The sequence below is a fragment of the Urocitellus parryii genome, chromosome 15, assembly GCF_045843805.1.
Source record: "Urocitellus parryii isolate mUroPar1 chromosome 15, mUroPar1.hap1, whole genome shotgun sequence".
Taxonomy (NCBI): domain Eukaryota; kingdom Metazoa; phylum Chordata; class Mammalia; order Rodentia; family Sciuridae; genus Urocitellus; species Urocitellus parryii.
This window is the reverse complement of record NC_135545.1, coordinates 3,657,388-3,684,022: the sequence shown is the minus strand read 5'-3', so window position 1 is coordinate 3,684,022 and position 26,635 is coordinate 3,657,388. Positions and strand designations below refer to the sequence as shown.

General features: G+C 36.5%; 1 protein-coding gene across 1 annotated transcript; it reads left to right on the top strand.

The window, feature by feature from the left end:
• The first annotated feature begins 1,476 nt into the window (after nucleotides 1-1,476).
• LOC144250517 (uncharacterized) lies at nucleotides 1,477-22,348 on the top strand. Its single transcript, XM_077793380.1, is given in 5 exon segments — nucleotides 1,477-1,600; nucleotides 15,799-15,814; nucleotides 16,825-16,868; nucleotides 19,554-19,582; nucleotides 21,146-22,348. Coding segments are annotated over 5 exon segments (1,416 nt in total).
• The last annotated feature ends 4,287 nt before the right edge of the window (nucleotides 22,349-26,635 follow it).

The window sequence follows — 26,635 nt, the reverse complement described above, 5'->3', positions numbered from 1 at the left end:
AATTTTGGGTAGCATTCAAAATTATAACTAAAGATTTTGGTAGTATTTAAAATTAAAAATTTTGGTAGTATTTAAAAATAAAAAATTTTTCTTCATATGGCCATTTATACATTATTAATTCTGCTTATTCAAATCAGGAAAGATGTTTTCATCTTCTTAGGTCTTCAATTCCTTTCTTTATCATTCTGTAATTTCTCTGCAGAGGTCTTTCACTTCTTTTGTTAGATTGAGGTTATTTGAATCGAAGAGTTTTCCTAATTTGTTTTTCAATTGATTCTTCATTGGAGCATAACAATGCAGTTGATATGAGTGTTGTTTTTATATGCTGCCACTTTGCTGTTTTGGTTTATGGGTTCTAGAAGTCTCCTGGTGAAGATTTGGGTCTTCTAAATCAAGAATCATGTCATCAACACACAGAGATATTTGAAGCTATTCTGTAATTACTGGTATCTCTATAATTTTTTCTTTGTTTTTCTAATTGCTCTGGCTAGAATTTCTAGGTCTATTTTGAGTGGAAGTGGTGAAAAGTGTATCTCTGCATTATTCCAGTTTTTAGAGGGAATGACTTCGGTTTTCCCCATTAGAATGATGGTGGCCTAGTGTTAATTTACATACCTTTTACAATGTTGAGGTAAGGTCCTACTATTCCTAGTTCTTCTAGTGTTTTGAACATGAAAGGTGGTTGGAGCACACTTCAAATTGACCATTACTTTTCTGCTTTCACAACTGATCCTGTATGACATAAAAATGTCTTTCTAGAAATATATTCCTGTGTTGATGTCTTGGTTTTATATTTGATATTTCATAAGAGCATAGGATTAAAGCTGATTTTGAAGAAATTATACCATCTGCATTTATGTCTTTATGTAGTGTGTTAGTGAATCTTATTACATTTAAGATGTATTTTCTAAGTTAGGTGGTGTGCTTTCCATTGCCATAACAAAATTCCTGTGACACATCAACTCAAAGGAAGGTAGATTTATTTGACAAGATTCATGGTCTCAGTGCATGTTCACCTCCATAGCGTGGATGCCTTTGTGGAGGCAGAACATCACGGAAGGGAGCCACAGTAAAACAGAGCAGCTCATCTCATGGACTCTGGACAAACAGCAGGGAGAGTAAGGAAGGGCAATGAATAAACACACCATTCAAAGAATCAATTCAGGTACATTTTTCTATCTAGACCCAAACTCTTAAGTTTCCATCACCTCCATATAGCCCATTAATTATGAATCCATCAATTTACCTGTTCCATGCTAGAGCCCCAATGATCCAGTCACCTCACCAATACCCACTTGTGAATACTGCTGCCTTGGGTACTACCCTTGATACACTGTAGCTGAGAAAGCTTGTCACATCAAAGTCACAACATGGATCCTACATAGGAACCAGTTCCTTCATCTTCTCATCTCACGTTGGGGTGGTAATAAACTCTGCTGCAGGACACATGACCAAAGTGTGATTTCTTCTCAGGGTATGCTGACATTCAGGGATGTGGTTATAACATTCTCCGCGGAGGAGTGGAAGTGCCTAAACCCCGCTCAGCGGGCTTTGTACAAGGATGTGATGCTGGAGAACTTCAGGAACCTTGTCTTTGTGGGTGAGAACACCTCTGTTTCACAATGCTTCACTGACACATCCTCAGGGCAAATGCCTGGCTTTGCCAAACATTTCAGAGGAGAGAATACTCTGAAGGATCTCAGATATCAGATATCCAACTAAAATTGGAAATTCCTTAATTTGAAAACACTTTGGACTTATTTTATCTTACTTTATCTTACTCACTTTTGGTCATGGTCTGCAGATTTTATTCTATGTTTCTGGAAACTGGAGTAACTTAGCATATAACACTATGTCACATGTCCTTAATTTGCATTTCTACATTTATTTTGAACATGTTTTGAATACTGCATAATAGCTGCACATGAATAGGATTCATTATTATTCGATCCTAACTGCATGAACTTTAATTTTCTCTCATTTAATCTCCAGTAGTTCCTCTTAACCTCCCCTCCTCTCTAGCCCCATTCCATTTTCTCTACCTTGCTCTCCTTCCCTTTGTCTTTCTATTCTTCACTAGTTGGGATTTATAGATGTACTGAAATGTGAGCTTTACTGGGCTCTATGCCTCCCTTTTCCATTTTATCATTCATTCCCTCAATCCACTTTTTCTACTCTGCTGACCTCCCTGGTATTTTATGAGGTCCCTCCATTTTTTCACTTATTTTACTCTTTATTTCATCTACAAGACTGAATATTTTACTTTTGAGTTTGCATATGTCACTTTGCTTGTTTCTCTTCAGTTTCATACATGAATGCAAAATGCAATGATTTTCTTTTTTAATGACTGTTAACTCCACTGTGTGTGTGTGTGTGTGTGTGTGAGAGAGAGAGAGAGAGAGAGAGAGTGTCTGTGTAAACCACATTTTTTGTCCATTCATGGACTCATACGCATGTGGTCTGGTTACATAAACTGCTGTCATGATATTTGTTGCTATACTGAAGTGTCGGTGTCATGATAATTGTAGGTTTGGGGTAAATAGGAAGGAGTAGTCACATGGTTAGTCCATTCCTTGTCTTTTCAGGATTCTACATGCTTCCTTCCAAAGTGGTCATACTTCCTTGCAATACCCTTACTCTTCCATTCTCAGTCACATCCATTATTTATCTGAATTCTTAATGATTGTCATTCTAACTGCAGTGAGTTGAAATCTCAATGTTGTTTTGGTTTCTACTTCTCCAGTAGGTAGGGATGATAATCATATTTCAGAGAATTTTTGGTTATTTGTATTTATTCTTTTGTGACACATCTCTTTGCACATTGACTCATTTATTGGTTGAGTAGTTTGATTTCTTGGTGAGGTTTTCTGTTCTTTTTACTCATTGTGTTTAATGATTTTGTCAGAATCATACTTGGCAAAACATTCTTGCATTCCCTGGTTCTCTCTTCCCACTCTTAATGATTTACTTTATGGTGCACAGGATTTTTCAATGTTTCAATTTGATTCTCTCCTACTTGGTTTTATTTTTGAACTTTTATGAGTCTTGCTAAGAAAGTTGGAGCCTGAAGAAATAAGATAGAATTTTAAATCTGTCTTTTCTTTTAACAGTTGCAGAATTTCTGTATAATTCCTAGATTGTTTATCAACATTGAGTTCAATTTTCTTTTGCAGTGGGAAATATAGTTATACTGTTTCACGTTTCACTTATGTACATCCATTTATCATAGCCCTTAGTTTTTAAGAAGGCTACCTTTTCTCCCTTTGTTTTTCAAATCTTTGTAAAGTATCAGATGATTAAATTCATGTGGATTTGTGTCCATGTCTTCTATATCATTCTACTGATCTAATAGAAATGTTAGATGACATTTTGGTTTTATTTCTCTGAAAATTTTTATTAGTGTTTTGATATGGATTATGTCAAGGTTGTATGAAATTTTTGGTAGTAATGCCCTCTTCAAACATCAATTCTGCCCATTCAAGAACATGGGAGGTGTTTCTCACTTCACATCTTCTGTTTCTTCCTTCAATTGCTTTCCACATTCCTTTTGGAGGTTTGCATCTTCCTTGTTAAATTCATTTCTATGAATTACATATTTTTTGAGTTTATTGTGAATGAGGCATTTTTCTTCCTTTTCCTGCAGATTCATTATTAGAGTATAGAAAAGTGTTTGGTTTATTTATGTAGTATTGATTTTGTTCCTGCATGTTTGCTGAATGATTTTCATGAGTTTTACCAGGAATGAGTGCTAGATTTATTGAAATGCTTTTCCTGCATTGATTCAGATGATTCTGCTCTTCTTTTCCTTAATTCTGTTGGTGTGGTCCATTTATAGTTACTGATTTGTGCATGTTCAATCAAACACGCATCTTGAAAATAAAATACATTTGATTTTGACCTCTTTCATGTGTACTTGGATGCTGTTTTCAAATATTTTATTTAATTTTTTTCTATCCATGTTGATCTGGGATGCAGGCACTGAAGTTGTTTTTCCTTGATTTATATTTTGTTTTGGTATCTGGGTGAAATAGTGTACATAGATTCAATTTGGTAGTGTGTCCTACATTTGTGTTTCATGGAAAACTTGAGGAGAACTTGTATTAATTCTTCTCTAAATTTTTAGATAAATTTGACTGAGAGTCCATTTGATCCTGATATTTTCTGTGTTGGAAAGCATTTAACAGCTGCTTCAATCTCATTTTTTATATTGGTCCATTTTATATTTTCTGTGTATCAAGGTCACATTTGGGTAGGTTTTGTATGTATAAAATTTGTCAATATCATCTAGATTTTCCACTTTTTTGGAATGTACATGTTTTCAAAAAAGTCTAAGAATCTTATAAATTGCAGAAGTGTTTTTCATAATTCCTTTTTTTTGCAATTTTGCTGATTAGGATCTTTTATCTCTTTTAGGTTGGTTTGTCTATGGGTTTTAAAATGATGTTCTTCTTTACAACAAATGAACCCTTTATTGCATTAATCTTTCCATTTATATGTTTATTCTCATTTTTATTAATTTTAGCCCTGAGTTTTATTATTATTTTTTCTTCTTATTTTGAAAGAGTATTTTCATATTCTTGGAAGGGCTATGTTGTAAGAGTTGATTATTTCTTTGGGGTCTTTCTAAAAATAGAGTTTGAGATGAAACTGGATTTTTTGCTTCTGTTGGCAGGCAGGGCCTGTGCAACCCTGAGTCTTCTGCAGCCAAGAAAGACTTACATTGTTAGCAGCTAGTCACAGTAGGAGAAGCCTGCAGGATCAACTCTTAGGGTTGTGGCTGACAAAACCTGATTCTTCTCCACTACCCCTAAGTGGCATGTGTCAGGTCTCGGTTTTGTATCACTAAATGGGGACAGTGCCCTCCATCATACAGTAGACTCCAGTAGCTTACATCAACTTCTCTCTAGCTTCTTGCTTTTAAAATTTTAAGAATAAGATGCATGAGAAAAAAAGAAAGCAAGAGTGAAAGCAATAGGTTGTATTTGAGTGTGAGGAACAGGAGTGGACTCTTGCAGGGGCCAGAGAGGATCCCAGTAGTGGCTGACCTGATTGTGCTAGCCTAGGGTTTTATTAGCTCTTGGGTCATAGTTGTTGGTACAAATTGATGTGGATCAGAGTTTGTAAAGATCCTATGGCTGTTGGTTCACATATACGCTAATGAGAGTTTGAAAGAATATTAATACCATGGGTTTTTCTTGCAATCTCATTCAGGTCTAACCGACTTTAGTTTTCCCACTGCTCATTGGGAAGCAGGATTTTAACGTCCTCAGTTCGTGGATACTTGGTGTTGTACCTGTGGTGTTGAGTGGAGCAGGCTTCCACAGCAGATCCAGGCCAGGCCTCCTCGGTGGGACACTCTGGTGTTGCCTGGATTGCCTCCCCCTGGTGTGTTGGTCCTCAGGCCCATGCTGGCATGACCCGCCATGGCTCCTGCTCCAACCATGGGGGCCACTGCTCTGCTGCTCTGGGATGACTTCATTCTTCACTTCTTATGAAGTGCCCCAAGCTACCTTTAGGGAGAGGGGTAATGACTGTGCTGGCTACTTCAGGCTTAAAAGGGAACTTGAAAGAGGTATGGCAGTCAGGCTCTTCCCATGGAGACCTGTTTATAGGTCATCAGTAATAGGAGAGCTTGGGTTTGGAATTTGTTAGGCCATTTCTTGCTTGGGTATCTTGCATATTATGGCAGGTTAGAGGTTAATGTAGACAGTTGGCAAAGAACTGGATGCAGCATAATTGAGGCAGAGATCATGTTAAGACAACAATAAACATGACAGTAATACCTTTTATGTACGACACTTACACAACGGGCATCTACTAGCTGGTCCCTGCAAACCATCAATATAGGTAACTAATTTAAGCTTAATCAGGGCATAGCATACCAGTGGTTTGTGAGTGGAGACTATTTAAGACTTTGGAAGCATTAACAGAGTTGTTAGAAACACACACACACACACACACACACACACACAATTTAGTTTTTCTATGGACATTGAAGTCTATGGAAACATTATCAGAGTTATTGTCGTGTGTATATGTATATATCTATATACAATTATTATATATAAATGAATATTATATATTATGTACAAATATGTTTTATATATTGTTATTTATGTTATAATTTATACAATATATACATATACATATATATATATTATACAGATAAAATATTCTTAAATATACATAACTTGGTTTTCATGATTTCTTACCCATACTCCTTAGCTATATTTACTATATCAAATAATGTCTGATTTTTTAAATAGCTTTCTAAATTTCTGTTACCTGTTTGATACAGTTATTCCATTTAGCTGTGTTATATCTGGCTCTCTTGGAAAAGTTGACCAGGAATTACACATATCCTATTATATCTTTTGTGAATTCTTTTTAGTTATATAAAATTTTACGATGTATTTTTGACCGTATCACAAAGTTTGCAATATAAACTGTAAATTCATTTCCCCAAACCTCTGCCAACTCTCTCCATTCCCCCCTCTCATCACTTTACCTTAATGATCTTTATGCAATTTATTTATAGTTTTCTTTTTGAAATTAGTGTCTTGTGAACATGCTTAATGTTAGGATTCACGGTGATTTATTTATGTATGATTATATGAAATTTCAGTCATTTTAATTCTACTTTTCTCACTTTTTCTTATTCTTTTTCCTCAATGCCTTTCATTTTTTCTAGATGATATTTGGACTAAATAATCAATAATCATATCAGTGAGAAATATTGGGTTTACTTATGTAGCCATTTAGGAAATTTGTAGATCTCAAATTGTCTTAGAACAAACTTGGGACTCTGACAGAGCCACTCATGACAGTTATCAGGCAATGTTGTATATTAACGTTCCCTTTATTACCTCCCTGTTTCCTCACTTTTGAGATCTGAAACAGTGTATGTTTCCAGTTACAGGTGACATTCAAGGGCAGGGACCAAAATATGACTGTTTTTTCCTTACCCCTTTGAGTCCTTTGATATAGGCCTCCAAGTTTCAGTTTTAAACATTGAGCAGAACAGTTTCACCAGCCTTGAAATAGGGATACTGGGTTTGAACTTCAATCTACATAATTTTACAGTTGCCCCTTGTTTAATTAGAGTCAGTAGCCATACTGGAAGTCAGCATTATTTTCATCTGTCCCATAGGTGATGACTTATTTTAGTAATTCAGGTTGTTTTCCTAGAAGTAGTAGTACTGCTAAACATTAACAAGTTAGACGGTTATTCCAAGCCAGCAGATATAAGTCAGGTTTAAGAATGTTGAATGCATAAAAGACAGCACTGCTTACACAAGAGATTTTTTGATAAATAAGCACTAGGTATATCTGTTAACAGACATTCATGAAGAAATGTTTAGTTTAGAACTTTAGGTTACCCTTGAAAACCATGATATCAGACAAGGCTTGATCACAATTTAACTCAGTTATTTCTGCCAAAGAAACCCCTTTAAACAATGAACATTGCACTTTCTGTTTTTTGGTATCAGGAATTAAAGCCAGAGGCAATTAACCACTCATCCACATACTCAGCCCTTTTCATTTTTATTGTGAGACAGAGTTTGCTAAGTTGCTTAGGGCTTCACTAAGTTGCTGAGGCTGGCTTGGAACTTGCAATCCTCTTACTTCAGCCTCCTGAGATTCTGCAATAACAAGTGTGCCCAGCCACACCTGGCAAATTTAAACACTGAATATGGAAACTAACTTGGCATTACTAGCTGTCTACCTTGAAAAACAGGTAAGTTAGTAATGTCAAAGTCATCTTTGCTTTGACCAATTTAAATTGTCATTGTTATTGACATTTTCCTTAAGTCACCTGAACTGAAAGTCCTTTGTATTCATTTTTTAAATGTGTGAGCCAATTTTGTACCATATAAGTGATGTGTGGACTCAACCATACATGTAGACATGACATTCAATAGAAAAGTGTGCACAGATTTACACAAAACAGACAGGAAACAAAGATTTGCTAGCTTTTTACCAGGTATTTTATTTCCACTGATAATGGACAAATTATACACTGTCTATCAGAAGTCTTTAGAAATTCAAATATTCAGTCACAGATTTTTGTAGTAGGACCCAGGCAGAGAAAATGCCTTTGCAGTCTGAGATGGACACTTATCCTCCATGGTAATAGGTTCACTTCCCTCACCACCAGTGTTTAAGAAAAGAAAAGAAAACAACCAAAAGGCTATATTTGCTATCATAATCATAATTAGGGCCCATAAAGTTGTGTTCTATTTGTTGTATAAAGGAAGAGCCAGGGTTGAGGCTTAAGCTTGGGGACAGAGCTCTTGACTAGAATTCACAAGGCCCTGGGTTTGATCCCTAGAACCACATGAAAAAAAACAAAAATTTTCACAATAAGAGAGGTAAATAGGGAGCCTACATCATGGGAACAAATCTTTACTCCTCACACTTCAGATAGAGCCCTAATATCCAGAGTATATAAAGAACTCAGAAAATTAGCAATAAGATAACAAATAACCCAATCAACAAATGTGCCAAGGACTTGAACAGACACTTCTCAGAGGAGGACATACAATCAATCAACAAGTACATGAAAAAATGCTCACCATCTCTAGCAGTCAGAGAAATGCAAATCAAAACCACCCTAAGATACCATCTCACTCCAGTAAGATTGGCAGCCATTATGAAGTCAAACAACAATAAGTGCTGGCGAGGATGTGGGGAAAAGGGTACACTTGTACATTGTTGGTGGGACTGCAAATTGGTGCAGCCAATTTGGAAAGCAGTATGGAGATTTCTTGGAAAGCTGGGAATGGAACCACCATTTGACCCAGCTATTCCCCTTCTCGGTCTATTCCCTAAAGACCTAAAAAGAGCATACTACAGGGACACTGCTACATCGATGTTCATAGCAGCACAATTCACAATAGCAAGACTGTGGAACCAACCTAGATGCCCTTCAATAGACGAATGGATAAAAAAAAATGTGGCATTTATACACAATGGAGTATTACTCTGCATTAAAAAATGACAAAATCATAGAATTTAGTGGGAAATGGATGGCATTAGAGCAGATTATGCTAAGCGAAGCTAGCCAAGCCCTAAAAAACAAATGCCAAATGTCTTCTTTGATATAAGGAGAGTAACTAAGAAGAGTCTAGGGAAGAAGAGCATGAGAAGAAGACCAACATTAAACAGGGATGAGAGGTGGGAGGGAAAGGGAGAGAGAAGGGTAATTGCATGGAAATGGAAGGAGACCCTCAGGGTTATACAAAATTACATACAAGAGGAAGTGAGGGGAAAGGGAAAAATAATACAAGGGGGAGGAATGAATTACAGTAGTGGGGTAGAGAGTGAAGAGGGGAGGGGAGGGGAGGGGAGGGGGGATAGTAGAGGATAGGAAAAGCAGCAGAATACAACAGACATGAGTATGGCAATATGTAAATCAATGGAAGTGTAACTGATGTGATTCTGCAAGCTGTATACGGGGTAAAATGGGAGTTCATAACCCACTTGAATCAAAATGTGAAATATGATATATCAAGAACTATGTAATGTTTTGAACAACCAACAATAAAAAAAAGAAAGACAGAAAATCAAAAAAAAGAAAAAAAAAGAAAAGAAAACCACCAAAAAGCTATATTTGCTATCATAATCATAATTAGGGTCCCTAAAGTTGTGTTCTATTTGTTGTATAAAGGAAGAGCCAGGGTTGAGGCTTAGGCTTGGGGATAGAGCTCTTGACTAGAGTTCACAAGGCCCTGGGTTTGATCCCCAGAACCACATGAAAAAAACAAAAATTTTCACAAAAGATAGTATGTCTGTCTACAAATAAAATTTTAAAAAGGAAGATCCAGGGATGTAACCGGCTCCAAGTTTCAGTCCCAGAGGAGAGAAGTAGGTGATGGTCTCTCTATCCATATTTAACCTAGTGAGTATGGAGGCAGTGAACAAAATGTCTTGGAGCCATTACAGTCATGAGATGTATGTTGTTTTCTTTCCTAGTGAAATTGGCAGAAATGGAAATGCAGAAAATTGTATCCTCTTCGTGATTGGGAGCATTCCAGGAATAAGAACAGTGTTTGAGTACTAAAAAACACTCAGGGACTTGTAAATTCCCAATAATATTATTTTCGTGTCCTAGTAAAATAATTGGGGTGGTGGGGGGCATAAGAAACTTGGATCTACAATGGTTGAGTGGTGTACCTGAGAGGTAGAGTGGAGAGAGACAGAAACTGCTTCACTCAGACTCTGGGGATTAGTGGTTTCAGGTTTTTCCAAGGACCTCAGGCCAGACTAAGGCTTTGTCTCAGGATCCAAGGTACCAGCACATGAGGGGCACCCTCCACTCAGGCCAAGTGAGTCAGAAAGTGAAAGAAAGGAGCAGATGCTTGAAGTGAACTGTCAAACTCTTTCATGTTTCACAGAGAGAAGCTGAAGCAGAGCTTGGCAATCATTCCTCCATCAGGGAGAAAGGGGACTTTATATGACTCTCCTTATCAGCCTGTCACAGATGCCTCTAGACCAGGGATCCCAATAGGAACTTTTCATTGGTGGACACGTGTCTGGTATTTTAGGTAGAAACAGAGATTTTTCTAAAAGGATTAGAGAACTGTAGAAAAGAAGGAGACAGTTCTCTTGGTCCTCTTCACTAACCCTTTTGAAGAGGTCAGTGCTGGGTTCCATAAAATAAAACCAGAGTTGGAAGTGAAACTCAATTTTCTTCAGTTTGTGGGTGGGTCCTGTGCAAGTTGCAGATCTCTGCTGTTAAGAAAGTCCCTTTTAGTGTTTGCAGCTAATCACAGATGACATGCCTGCTGTCATCTGTTCTGAAAGTAACAGGCAGAGAAGCCCAATCCTTCTCCACTACCATGAGAGGCATGTTGTAGTTCTTAGTAGTGCAGCTCTAAATGGGGCGGAGTCTCCAGTGTTGCACTAGACTCCAGCAGCTCCTTGGCAACTTTATTCCAGGTTCTTGTCTTGTACATTCAAACAATGAGTTTCACTGCAGAAGGGAAGGCAATAGTGAATTGAGAAGGTTTATTGAAGTGTGAAGAATAGAAACAACAATGGCCAAGGCAAGAGGGGTCTCCAATAGGGCTTTCCCCATGAGTCTGATAGTCTGAGCTTTATGTAGCTCTTGGGTCATGGTATTGGTTCCAGTTAGTGCTCATCAGAGTTTGAAAAATTACCTATGCTATTGATCCAATTTTATGCCAAATTGTGTTTGGAAAAGTACTTACACTATTGCTCCAAATTGGTGCTAATCAGGGTTTGCAAATGTACTAAGACCATTGGTTGGTCCTGCTATCCAATTCAGGTTTGTCCCATTTTACTTTTCTACTGGTCACAGGGACATGGAAAGTTAATGTCCTTCCATCATGGATGTTCTGGGTTCCATCTGCTGCCCTGTGTGGAGGGGGCACCCCACTGGGAACATGCCTGGTTGCCTCAATTGGTCAGATCAGAGAGCTGTGGCTAGCCTAGCCCCTGGCTTGCCACATTTCAATCCTGAACTGGCACGACAGGCTCCTTGCAGTGCAGGCCCACTCCAGCCCACTGGGTTGCAGCTCTGTGGCTCTGGATGGCTTTACTTCTGTTTTGTCGATGTCGGTATTCAGTGCTATGAAGTATCCTCTTAGAACTCCCTTAATATTGTCCCAGAGATCTTGACACCTTGTGTCTCTCTTCTCATTTTTTTCTGAGACTTATTTTGTGATTTTACAATAATTTCTTCTCTGATCTATTCCTCATTCCTATCCAAGTGATGGAATGATTCCTCTTTTCTGTCTTGTTAATTTCTAATTTCTATTATAATGTGATCATGTGGCAGATATTTTCCTTATTTTTCTATATGTGCTAAACTTGATTCTGTCCTCCTACATATGACCTATTTTAGAGATGGTTTCATCTGTAAAAGGACAAAAGGACAGTGAATTTCGGTTCTTAAGGATATAGTATTATACAGATATCTGTTAGCTTCATTTCATTCCTCATATTTTTTAGTTCTGAAGGGACTATATTTAGCTTATGTCCTGCTGACCTATCTAGTAGTGAGAGAGGTCTGTTGAAATCACCCAGTAGCATTCCATGGGGTCCACTTGACTTATTATATTCAGTAGAAGTTTTATTTATTTTTTAGGTAGAATACCGGTATTGAACTCAGTGGCACTCGACCACTGAGCCTGGTACCCAGCACTATTTGTATTTTATTTAGTTAAGTGTCTCACTGAATTGCTTAGTGTCTTCCTTTTATTGGGGCTGGCTTTGAGCTCATGATGCTCCTGTCTTAGCCTCCAGAGCCTCTGGGATTAGAGGAGTGTGCCACAGCACGGGGCAGGGTTTTTATTTTTTATGTAGTTGGTACACCAATCTCTAGGAATAACTATTTATCCTCATTGTCTTGTTGAGGGTGATTCCCTGAACCAGTATGAAGTGCCTTCTTTGTCTCCTGTGATAATTTTCACCCACAGTCTACTTTCTCACATATGGGAAGAGCTACCCCTGCTTGCCTTCAGTCCCCATTTCCATGGTGTATGGTCTCCGTCTTTCACCTGAAGCCTGTGGGTGGCTTTGCCTGTAGAGTGAGTCTCTTGTCAACAACCTATAAGTGTGTCTTGTTTTTAATGCTGTCAACCTGTGTCTTTGGAGAGTTTACATCATTACTTGAAAGCTACTGAGATGATTTTTATTTCCTGCCATTTGATTTGAATCTAATTTTTATTCTAGACATGATTCTCCTCTTCTTAATTATTCTTCTTGTGAAATTCATCCCTATATTGGCTTTTTAATTTTTTATTTTTACCCATTTCTGTATGAAACACTTCTTCAAGTGTGTTTGGCTGTGTACACTTGTTGACTATGATTTCCTGTTTATTTCTTCTTATCATGGAAGGTTTTTCCTCTAAATTTCTGAAGGATAATTTTGATTGACATAGTGACATTGGTTAGCATCAACTTCCTTTAAGGGCTTGATATATATTATTCCAATCACTCCTGACTTATACGGTCTGGACTCAAAAAGATATTTAAATCTTAATTTGCTTACTTGTAAATGTGGCTTTAAAAATCCTATCATTTTTCCATAGATTAGGCATGTGTCTGGGAGAGAGTCTTTTTGATGTTGTGAATTTGAGGGTGTTAAGTATCTTATTCCGAAGGCTCTCAAAATTTTCTGACATTAGTTCATTGAAGACAATGCACACCTGCTCAGTTAGAATTTGGCACCATCTTCTGCACCACTAATCCTTAGATTTGGTCTCTTAATGATAGAACATATATTTTTTTAAATTTCTGTGTCACTTTCTCTTAACATGTTTATTATTGGCAATATTTTCAAGATTATTATTTTGTATTTATATTTTGAGACTCTGTCTTCTCTGTTACCTAATCTATTGATGATGCTGTCAATAGATTTTTTATTGGATTTATAGAGTTTTCATCTCCCATATTTGTATTTGATTCCATTTCAGAATATCTGTGTTTTCATTGAAATGACTTTTCATTTTTTTTGCATTTTCTTCACTTCTACATTTCTTATCTCCTGTTTTACCTCATTAAGCTATTCAATTGTGATCTTTCTAAGTTCCTTTTAAAATCTGTTTAGGTTTTAAGATAATGCTAAGGGAATAATGGAAGCACTAAATAAAATTGTTAAGTAGTAACAAAAATTATGCTTTCTGAGAATCTTTCTTTCTTATAAGCTATATAATCTTTGTTATTATTGTTAGGTACTCACGACAGTCGATTGTATTTTGATATGGAATACATAGTTGGGGTGCAGCCAATTACAATTTTCATCCCATTTTTATGGTAGAACATGATGTGGAGTTTTACTAGTTAAGTATTCACATGAGAATAGGAAAGTTGCCCACTTCATTCTACAATCTTTCCTAATTCCATCTCATCTCCCTTTCCTTTATTCCCCATTGTCTAAATCAATAAACTTCTACACATACCACCCATCCTCTGTTGTTTTGTGTTAGCAACCACATAGCATAAAGAACACTTGATCTTTCATTTTGTGGGACTGGCTTAATATCACTTAGCATGATATTCTTCAGTTCCATCCATTTACCAGCAGAAGTCATAATGTCATTCTTCTGTAAGGCTGAGTAATATTACATTGTGTGGAAGTGTATATTTATCTATATCTATATAGATACATAGAGATATATATCTCTAGATATATAGATATCTATCTATAATAGATAGTCAGATATATATAGTATATATATCGATATGTACATGTAGATATTTAGGTATATAGATATATCCACAACTTGTTTATCCATTTTTGTATTGAAGGGCACCTAGGTTTGTTCCAAACCTTGGCTATTGTGAATTGTGCTGACTTTACATTCATTCGGCTGCATCACTGAAGCATGCTGATATTAATCCCTTAGTCTATAAAATGAAGAGTGGATTAACTGGGTCAAAATGTGGTTCCATTCCACGTTTTCTAAGAAATTTTCATACTGCTGCCTACAGTAGGTGCACTAATTGAAAGTCCCTTCACCAATGTATGAGTGTGCCTTTTCCCCCTCATGTTCTTGCCAACAGTTATTGTTCCTTGCATTCTTGATAATTCCCATTGACTAGAGTGAGATGGAACCTCAGTGTGGATTTAATTTGCATTTTCTAAGTGCGAGAGAGATCAACCATTTTTTATATATTTACTGATTGTATTTTTTCCTCTGCAAAGTGTCTGTTCTGTTCCTTATCCCATTTATTGATTTTTTTTGTAGTTTGTATTTTTGTGTTCCTTATATCTCCTTGAGATTAATAGTCTAACTGAAGTGTATGTAATTAAGATTTTCACCCTGCTTTAGAATCTCTCTTCATACTATTGATTGTTTTCCTTCCTGAGAAAAAGCTTTTTAGTTGGATTCTATTCCATTTACTGATTCTTGATTTTACTTCTGGCTCTTTAGGAGTATTGTAAGGGAAGTCAGTTTCTAAGCTCACATGGTAGGGATTTGGGCACACTTTCACTTCTATTACGTGTAGGGTCTCTGTGCTAGTGCCAAGTTCTTGATCCACTTTCAGTTGATTTATGTTCAGCATGAGAGAGAGAGGTGTTAAATAACATTTTGCTACATATGGATTCCCAGTTTTCCAGCACCATGTGTTGAAGAAGCTATTTTTTTCCAATGTGTATTCTTGGCAAAAAATTATTTTGGCTATTTTGGGTCTCTTATTTTTCTAAATAAATTTCATTATTGCTTGTTCTAATTCTATAAAGAATATCATTAGGATTTAAATAGGAATTGCATGAAATCTGTATGAAAATTTTGGTACTGTAGGCATTTTGATAATGTTAATTCTGCCTATCCAAAAGGATGGGAGATCTTTCCATCTTATAAGGTCTGCTTTAATTTCTTTTTAAACTTCTGTAGTTTTCTTTATGCAGGGCTTTCATCTATTCTGTTAGATTGATTTCCAAACATTTCTTTTTTGAGGATACTGTGGATAGGGAGGTTTCTCAAGTTTCTTTTTCAGTGGATTCATCACTGATTTATCAGAATGCATTTGATTTATGTGTTAATTTTGTCTCCTGTAACTTTGCTCAGTTCATCTACTAGTCCCAGAAATTTTTTTGATTGAATCTTCTGGATCTTCTAAACAGTTAAGCATGTAATCTGCAAATAGTGATACTTTGAGTTCTTTTTTTCCTATTCATATTCCTTTAATTTTTTCCTTCTGTCTAATTGCTCTGGCTCAAGTTTCAAGGATGACATTAAATAAACATGGTAAATGAGGGTTTTCTGTCTTGTTTCAGTTTCTAGAGGAAATGCTTTCAATATTTCTTCATTTACAATGAACCAGGCCTTGGGTTTAGCTTGTATGACTTTACAATATTGGATTATTTTACTATTCTCCCTAGTTTTTCTAGGGTTTTAACATGAAGATGTGCTATATTTTGTCAAATGCTTCCTCCACATCTATGGAGATGATCATATGATTCTTGTATTTAAGTCTATTTATTGGAATAATTGCATTGATTGATTTACACATGTTGATACAACTTGGCATCCCTTGGATGAACTATTCTTGAGCATGGTGCACTGTGTTTTGAATATGTTTTTATATGCCATTTGCTTATTGAGAATGTGTGAATCTATGTTGATCAGGTATATTTCTTTAGGGTAGTTTCTCTCTTTGCTGGATTCATCTTATTTTTCACTTCTTCATTATGAAATGCAGTATTGACTCTGATTTGTACTTCAGGCTTTCTAGTGGTGAATTCTTTTAACTTTTGTTTATTGTGGAATAATTTTAATTTATCTTTGATTCTGAATCTTAATTTTGCAGGTCATAGTGTTCTTTGCTGGCCTCCATTTTCTTTCAGATATTGGGTTCTATTGAGTGGTGGGTACTAGGTTTTGAACCCAGGGGTGCCTAATCAGTGAGCTGGACCCCCAGCCCTAATTTGTATTTTATTAAGAGACAGGGCCTCAGTGAGTTTCTTAGGGCCTTACTTTTGCTGAGTCTGCTTTGAACTCATGATCTTCCTGCTTCAGACTCTTGATCCACTAGGATTACAAGAATGTGTCCTGTGGTCTTCTAGATAATTGCAAGACCTCCTAGCATTGAGGGTCTATGTTGAGAAATCAGATGGGTTTCCCTCTCAATGGTATGTGTTGCTTTTGTCAGGGAGCCTTGAAAATATTATTCTTAGTCTGCACGTTAATCATTTTTATGACATTGTACTTATTTGTGGGTCTTTTGAAATTTTGTATATTTGGGGTCCTGGAAGCCTGCTGTATATGATTTTCCATTTCATTCTCTTGGTTTGGAACTTTACTTGGTTTATCTCTGTTTCTTTGGGTGTAGAGTTATTGATCATACCAGGTCAAGACTGATATAATTCTTGGAAGGTCAGTCTAATCTTTGGTGTGTTTAGATATCTACTATGTTTCTGATGGTTCAGGGAAAATGGTCCCTGATTATCTGTGAGTTAGCAGTCAGATTACTTCCTGTTATGGGGTGCTGTTTTGTGTGTCCTCCTGAAGTAAAGTTCTGATCTGTCAAAGCTACTGTGGGCTCCCTGGTGTGTATTTGGTAATGTGTGGGTTGTAGCACTCTAGATTGTATGCATAAGTATCCTTAAGCACGTTTTCCCTTTTCAGTTACAGATAATTTCCATCCCTTCCATCCTCCATTTCCTGATCCCTATCTGCTTCTTTTGTGGTCTTTCCTTAATTAAGGGACCTATTTGTTTATTTATTTATTTATTAACTTTATTTATTTATTTATGCATTATACTGGTATATAAAAATGAAATACAGTGCTATATTTTCAAGAATGTGTATAGCTTAATTTGTGAACCATGATTTCATTATTTTTATTCCAGTTTGAATGAATTGATTTCTTGGATTATAATATAGTTTCATTCTGTATTTACGAATTTCTCAACTTTATTTCTAGTTGCATTCTTCAGCATGAAAATTACTCTATTTTTGTATTTTTTTTTAGTTGATAGTTGATTTCATGTTTTTTTCTTTGTTTGTTTGGCTCTATGTGGATCACTTAGATATTTATTTTGCATTGTTCACATATCTCACCAATCACCATTTCTTTGGAATTTAAGTCAGGAAATTTATTTAGTTGCCTCCATTTGGCAATTTTCACCATATTCTTTGAATGTTTTTTGTTATGTATTTAGAACTTTAGGCATTTGAAAAACACATCTGGAGACTTTTTTATACATTTAATAGTAGAACAGTTCTTCAAAAATGAACAACACATCTACTGTAGTGATGAGTAAAACCAGAACTGAGTTTACCCACTAGTTATGAATTCAGAATGTAGAAGAGATATCTGCACTTCCATGCTTGCTGAATGATTATTCACAATGTGAAACATTGAAATTTTATTTGTAAGTATGTATGATAAATAGGAAATGTATACACACAGAGAGAGATAGAAAGAGAGAGAAAGAGAGAGAGAGAGAGAGAGAGAGAGAGAGAGAGAGAGAGAGAGACTGAAGCACATAGAATGAAATGATATGCCATTATAAGAAAGTGAATTTTATCATTTATGGTAACAGGGACAGACTAAAAGGGTATAATGCTTAGAGAAGTGAAAAGGCAGAAATAAGAAAATATCTCAAGATCTCAAATTTATGTGGAATGTAATAATAGTGCTGTCATGTCATTTTTGAATACATTAGTGGTTTGGGAGATTTCACAGAAAGTATATAAAATGGTAGCATCAAAGTAGGAATAAGATGAAGACAGTTGTTTTCCCAGAGCTATCAATACGTTTTCAACTTGAAAAAATAATAACATAATGAATCTGAAACATTCTATCAAAAAATGCTATGCAAATATTACGATGGGATATATATAATAATTAAATAGATTTATCACTGCTCAAGTTCCTTTTGCTTTTGAAAAATCAATCTACACCTGGAAAGTAAATATAGTCTTATGTGCCTATTGGAAAAACAATTAGTTAACCAAAAATATACATGTTATAATCTAGAAAATTTCTTCATCCACAGGAAAATGACACCAATCAAAACTAGTAGGGACTTTTGAAACTTTATATCCTGATCTCAAGATGTCTCATTAAAATATTTGTGTCTGTAATTTTTCATTTACAAAGGAGTATCTCCCTATTGTAAAAGAGTTTGGATGTCAAATGGGTTCTTTTTCTTGTAAATTTGAAGAATAAAATCCATAGTCACAGGGGGTGAGAGCATAGTACTAGGACTTAATTAGTAAAAGGAAGGAAGAGGAAAAATAAATGTAAGAAGAAAAGAAAAGAGAGAGAGAATAAAAGCTCACAATGTGGGGGCATTCCCAGGAGATGATTTTCAATAGGTGTCTTTTATCTATAGGTTTTGTAAGCTTGATATTTCCTTATAGATGATTGATTAGGTATGGAATTCAGAAAGGGGAACATCACCTCTAATTTGCCTTCTTCCACAAGTCTGTAGAAAAGTGATTTCTAAATTACAATGACAAAAGGAAAAACAGAGGGTCTATTGGCCCAAGAGAATGTACATTGTAGGGTTGGTCATTTCTGGGACCTGGTAAGGGGGCTGTCATTGTGCTGAGAAACAGCTGCTTCAGGAGCTCCATTTCTCAATCCCCTTTCTTCATTTCTTCTCTGAGACCCTTTTCCTGGATGTCTATTGCTGATCTACCTTTCTTTCTCATTTTGTCTGAATCAACTTCTCCCAATGAAATTCTTTCTGTTCCTTTTACAATCGTTTCCTCATGCCTGATCTAACTCAAGAAATCTTCCAAAATAAACCCATTTTCTTTTGGCACATTGTTCACATATCTCACCAATCACCATTTCTTTAGAATTTAAGTCAGGAAATTTATTTAGTTGCCTCCTTTTGGCAATTTTCACCAATTATTCCACAATAAACCCATTTTCTTTTGGCACATTATGTCAGGGACAGATTTTTCAGAAAGCACCCAAGGAGGAAAGAAATTATATCCATGTTTTTGGAATTCTCTCTTAATTGTATTCTGCTAACTTTTAGGGTAAGTATCTGTGGTGGAGAAATAGACACAACTCTCCTTCCCCCTTTTGGGAACAACAACAACAGTTGTCACACGCAGCCTTGAAAATAAAATTTCTAGAGTATTCAGTAAGGCAACATGTTCAATGCATACATTTTAAGATTATATATTTATGGAGGAAGGATGCAGTCAAGGTTTTGATTTTTTCATCTTCCTGGTATTCTCAGGTTGATAGAATTTTACACGTTGCATTGGTATGTTCAAGTGAATCCAGTAAGAAGGATAAATTCTAACTTTCTTTTCTTTCATTTATGTCTCCCCTGCAAACTACTGGATGGTTACCAGAGGAGAATACACAAGGATCATTGCAACAAGTGAGAAATAGAAGCTATGAAATTAAGAATCTTGAGAATATACAATTCATTAAACAAGAAATTGGGAGAAAGTGTAAAGGGGAGCCAGAATGTCATGGACCTTATCCCTGTGCAGTGGCTCCATCTGAGACGACTGGGAGAGAAGATGCACATCAAGAATCTACTCAAAGTAGTGACTTTGTGTCAGGAATTTGTGTGGATTCAGATGCTTCTTGGAGTAAGTATGTAGATCCACTTATGAAACATTCCTTCACTGAGAAAAACAGCTTAGAAAATCAGCAAGGAAATGTAGCTCATGATGCAAAACATCATTTGAAACATTGTGAATTTGTCTTGAATTGTCATTCAAATATTGCTGGAGACAAGAGATTCCAAAATATGAAAAAAATATCTCAATGGGATTTGAGTGATAATTCGTTCATCAAAAGTTCACTATTTCTGCATCAAGACTTCCTTCAGTTCTGTTCCAATGTCTACAGTTTGGATAAAATTCAGATGGCCAAAGTCAACACTGTGATGCTTAAGGAAAGAGAATACATTGGTAATTATGAGAAAATTTTCATCAGTTATGACACTGGTGTGGTATTTGCTGATCAATGTAACCTAAGTAAATTGGAGGGAGGTTCTGTGGGACAGGAGAGCCATGAGCACAAGGAATCATGGGAAGACCCTAACCAGGGATCAGATCCACCTAACACACAGAGATGTCCTTTTACACAGAACCATGACAAGTGGGAGAAATGTGCAAAAGTCATCAATGAGTTCCCAAAAGCTCTTACCCATCCTAATGTCCAGAGGAAAGACAGATCTTATGAATATAAGAAATACAGTGAACTATTCAATCAGTTCTCAGTGTGTACAGAGCATGAGAAAATCAATACCATGGAAATGTCCAGTACAAATACAGGTGAAAAATACAGGGAAAGTCCTGATGAGTCACCAAACCAAATTGGACCTAATACAATATGCACCCAAGAAGATCCATGGAGAATCACGGAATGTGATGAATCACTTTCACCAAGTGATGAATCACTTCCACCAAGTTTAAATCTTGAACAACAGCAGAACATCCAGAATGAAGAGAAACTTCATGAAATAGAAGATTGTAAAACTTTATTTTGTAGTTCCTCACATCAAAGGATGCATAAGAGTATCCATGCGGGAGAGAAAACCTACAATTACAAAGAATGTGGCAAAACCTACATTTCTTCCTCAGAACTGCTTTGTCATCAGAGAATCCACACTGGAGGGAAACATTACAATTCTGAAGAAAGTAGGAAAGCATATATGTGTTCCACACAACTTGTTCATCCTCAGCTACTCCATACTGGAGAGAAACCATACAAATGTAAACATTGTGCAAAGACCTTTAAATGTACCTCAAGCCTTGTTATTCATCAGAGAATCCATACTGGAGAAAAACCGTACAAATGTAAAGATTGTGGCAAAGCTTCCATTTGTTCCTCACACTTAAATATTCTTAAGAAAAAGCATACAGGAGAGAAATCCTACAAATGTGAAAGTTGTGGAAAGGCTTTTACTCATTCCTCATCTCTTGCTGTGCATCAGAGAATCCATACTGGAGAAAAACCTCACAAATGTAATGAGTGTGGTAAACCTTTCATTTGTTCCTCACATTTAAATGTGCATAAGAGAACACATACAGGAGAGAAATCCTACAAATGTGAATGTTGTGGAAAGGCTTTTGCTCATTCCTCATCTCTTGCTGTTCATCAGAGAATCCACACTGGAGAGAAACCTTACAAATGTAATGAGTGTGGCAAAGCTTTCATTCGTTCCTCACATTTAAATGTGCATAAGAGAACACATACAGGAGAGAAATCCTACAAATGTGAAAGTTGTGGAAAGGCTTTCTCTAGCTCATCATATCTTGCTGTGCATCAGAGAATCCATACTGGTGAGAAACCCTATAATTGTAAAGATTGTGGGAAAACCTTCATTTCTTCCTCAGGTATTAAAAAGCATCAGAGGATCCACACTGGAGAGAAACATTTCAAATGCCAAGAGTGTGGAAAAACTTTTATTCATTCTTCACAGCTTACTATTCATAAGAGAATCCATACTGGAGAGAAACCTCACAAATGTAATGAGTGTGGCAAAGCTTTCATTCGTTCCTCACATTTAAATGTGCATAAGAGAACACATACAGGAGAGAAATCCTACAAATGTGAAAGTTGTAGAAAGGCTTTTGCTCATTCCTCATCTCTTGCTGTGCATCAGAGAATCCACACTGGAGAGAAACCTTACAAATGTAATGAGTGTGGCAAAGCTTTCATTCGTTCCTCACATTTAAATGTGCATAAGAGAACACATACAGGAGAGAAATCCTACAAATGTGAAAGTTGTGGAAAGGCTTTTGCTCGTTCCTCACATCTTGCTGTGCATCAGAGAATCCATACTGGTGAGAAACCTTACAAATGCCAAGAGTGTGGAAAATTTTTTATTCAATCTTCAGAGCTTGGTATTCATCAAAGAATCCATACTGGAGAGAAACCCTAGAATTGTAAAGATTGTCACAAATCCTTCATTTCTGACTTAGGGTCTCATAGGAATCAGAATATACACACTGTGTAGAAACTCTACAAATGTGAACATTCTGCAAAGGCATTTACTTGTTCCTTACTTTCTGTTGTACATCAGAGGATCCATACTGAAAATTTTTTTAAAAAGAAAAAAACCCTAGTTGAAGAATGTGGCAAAACTTTTCACCACAGTTGTCACTTGAGTGATCATCAAAGAATATAAACTGGAAACACATTCTTTATATCCAAAAATCTGAAAAATTCTTTAATAAATGATAACATTTTATATTATATCAGACAATTCCTACTGATAAGAAAGAAGGTAAACATAAAATATTTGAAAAAATTTTAAAGACATTTTCCAACTTATACAAATTACAGAAAATATACTACCTATTTTCATAGAGGAAATGCAGGAGGAAAGGCTTTAGCAAAATATCCACAGTAGAGATCACAAGAAGTTATACAGGGAAAATAACGTTGTTACATAGAATAAATCAGTGGATCTATTTCAACAAGCAGAAAACTACAATAGCAATGAAAATTTTCATGCTAGAGATGACTAAGGCACTGTCAACTTCATGCCATATTCTAATCTAGAGTATTATACAGATGAATGCAAAGTCAACAGTTGCATGATTTTTGTGGATTTCAAAGGAACAAAGACATAATCTTTTTCTCTATATGTTTATATCAAATAGATCCATTTTTCTCTGGACAATTCTTCTACTTAAAAGTATAAGTAATAGACATTAATTTCACCTTCTAATCAGTTCTGACTACAACTTATTTCCTCATAATAACATAAAATCTCAAGGTCAATTTGCTGCATTTTAAAGAGAAATTTGCATAGTACAGAGGCACCATTAATATTCATTTTCACTTCTGATTAAGGGAAAGTGTAACGTACATCTAGAACATCCCTAGGTAAGCATGCTTTGTGTTTGAATTGCAGCTGAATGTGTGCCAAAAGGCAGTTGGAATTCAGAGCACCATTCTTCAGCATAAAACTGAGAAAAGAATATCAGAATTAGTGAAATGAAACATATCATCAATCAAGCCTTAAGGAGAAGACAACTCACCAGTGCATGAAAATATTGGTAAATATTCATAGTGAGGTATGATTCAAGTCTGCCATATTATTGGGTGTAAGTAGAGCTTTCAATATCTTTACCAGTAACCATGGAAATTTGAAAGTAATGGAGGGAAATGTTTTTAAGTATATTTCATCTTGATATTTCATACCATGGTGGCCTTTTTAAAGGGACAATGAAGAAGTGCAACATCACTATGGCAGAAGAAAATTGATGCTTCTTCATTGCTGGTGAGGTGATATTTCATGAGGCATCATTTGATGGACATTACAAACCTTTATTTAAAATCAAACTATAACTTTTTTGATTAATAAAGTGTAATCTGTTTTTAATTTTAATGAATTTCAATTAATGAACTCATATTTTGCACCAACATTAAACATTGCCAAATTGTTTTAGTCTTTTGGAAACAAAAGTGATTCTAGAGGCTGTACCCGATTATAGGACAATACAGTGGAATCTTTTCTCTCATATTAAAATGGTTTCTGTCATGTAAAACTCAAATAAGAGGAAAAGATTTCTTCAAATCACTTATACAAAGATGAAGCTGTTTATTTCATCATCAAATCTGAAGCTTAGTTTTTCTGGATATACAATTTTTGGTTGGGCTGGGGATGTGGCTCAAGTGGTAGCACGCTCGCCTGGCATGCGTGGTCAGTGGAGTTTGTGAGTGTTACACAATTTGAGATAAATTTTAAAAACTTATCTCTTTACCATATTCAGGAATTCAAAATGAAAAATATTTGTCTTTGCAGGATCTACAAGTGGTCATGGTTAGTGGTACTCTCTTCAGTAAAGACAAATTTTCTCACAGCCCCGCAACCTAATGGCCATAACATAGGTGGCATCTCCCTGATGCTGTTGCAGGATCCTCCTCATGTGACCAGCGCTACACTAGCCCAGGGTGCTCCACATTGCAACTCAGGTTGTAACCTTGAGAGTCCAACAGCACAAGGTGACTGGTGAATGATAGCCCTGGTTCTCTAGTCTCTAAGAGACATGATGTCCAGGTAGGCTATCATCAGGGCTATAGACTTACTTCTGAACTGCTCCAACACTCAGACAGATTTATAGGCAAATACACCATAGGTCCTCACTAGGACCTCTCCCTGACACCAGCTTCTGCAGAAGTAAAAAAAAAAATGCTGTGGGTTTTCTTTTTGAAGCCCATTTCAGGGATCTCTCTGCATCAATAGAATGGATCTCTGAACATGGGAAGATGAAGAACCAAGACTATGGTGGGAGGGCTGGGGGTGTGGCTCAAGGGGTAGCGTGATTGCCTGGCATGAGTGCAGCCCGGGTTCGATCCTCAGCACCACATACAAACAAAGATGTTGTGTACGCCAAAAATTAAAAAATTCTCAAAAAAAGACTATGGTGGGGGATGGGCTATGTCCCTTTTGTGACTTGTGTCTCTGACTTAACAATATAGGCATAAATAGATTCAAATCTGTGTTTTAAGAAAGAGGAGCACCTCAGATTCATTCAAGAAGCAGAACATGTAATCAGTGCTGCAGAGTCTATCCAGCTCAAGTCCAGCCATGGGTGCTGTTTCCTCAGGAAAAAGGAATGCTTTCCATCAGGTGAAGCAACTGCCAAGCTTCATTCAGCTTGGCAGAGCCTATGCACTCATCACTAGAGTCGCACAATCACATGACACAGAAACAAATTGTTCCATAGGACTGTGAAGGGTTATGTGACAACCAAAAGGATATGAACCCAGAGTTCTAATTTAGCATCAGATTTAATTGACACCCTCACGACACACACCAATATGAATCTTTCACACTTCCTTGGGTCTCACAAGGGTTGATTCAGAAAGTTAAAGGTTATTAATGCTCTTCCTTTCCCCAAATCTCTTCGATTTAAATTGTTCACTTTTAGCTTTTGGATGGTTTCTTGCCCTCTACTTTCATAGCATTTCTGTGTCTCATTCAAAACTATGATTTTACCTACATTTTTGTGTTACCATAAAGTTAGTTAGATTTTTTTTTCCAGAAGAGCCAGGTAAAAGATGGGAAAGAACACTTAATAAAAGAGCTAATTTTGAGTCCCACCAACTGCCTGTTACCTGGGCTGCCACTCAGGTCAGCGAGGTGTTCTTAGGGAAAAGAAAGACATGTGGCAGAGAAATGGGCAGATTGAGTTCTCCAATTTGGTATATAGTTTATATAAATTCCCACCAGTTCTCCTTTTCCTAGAGTGGGTCAAAATGAGATAATCTTTTGAGTCAGGGCTCAAATTGTCAAGAGCCTAGTAACAAAATAGTAAATGACATTCATTTCAGTATAACTAGAGTTGGGCCATTAAGGTAGGTGTCGAAACCGCATCACAAGGGACATTTGAGTTGGAGATTGCTGCATTTGCTAGAGGGTACCATTGAAGAACTCAAGTTTTCCATGGGCACTAAGAGAATTTAGCCTAAGTATCATTCAAATCAGAGTGTTCCATTAACCTTCACTTAAAAATGGGATTCTCTATCATGTTCCATTTTATCAGCTTTCTTCTCTCAGGAGACTGTTTCTTACATGAAACACACAAAGAGTGAGCCTGGCTTCTGGCTTTAAAACAAGAAGAGCACAAAATACCTACCAGATGTTGGAGAGGAGAGGTAGGAGGAATGCTGGATCAGAGTGACACCCCCCCCCCTTGGGAGAGCATGCCAGTGGAATTCCTCACTAAAGATTCTCTACCTGCTCCTCTCCCAGACCAATACTCTCTCCATGCTTGCTCCTACTGTCATCTGATGCAGGGAACTATTTCAAATGGGGATGAGGGCCCTGGTGTGGAACAACAGTATTAAAAATGTACTTTCGGGCTTGGGATGTGGCTCAAGAGGTAGCCCGCTCGCCTGGCATGCGTGCGGCCTGGGTTCGATCCTCAGCACCACATACAAAGATGTTGTGTCCACCGAAAACTAAAAAATAAATATTAAAATTCTCTCTCTCTCTCTCTCTCTCTCTCTCTCTCTCTCTCTCTATCTCTCTCTCTCTCTCTCTCAAAATAGATAAATAAATAAAATAAATAAAAATGCACTTTCACCCACACCCCACACATCTGAAGCAGATTCAATATTCTCTATGGAGCTGTAGATATGTATATATGTGGAGAGAGGGATTAGGGTGCAGAGGGAGTGAAAAACTTCCTGCTACAAAGAACAGCAGCAACAA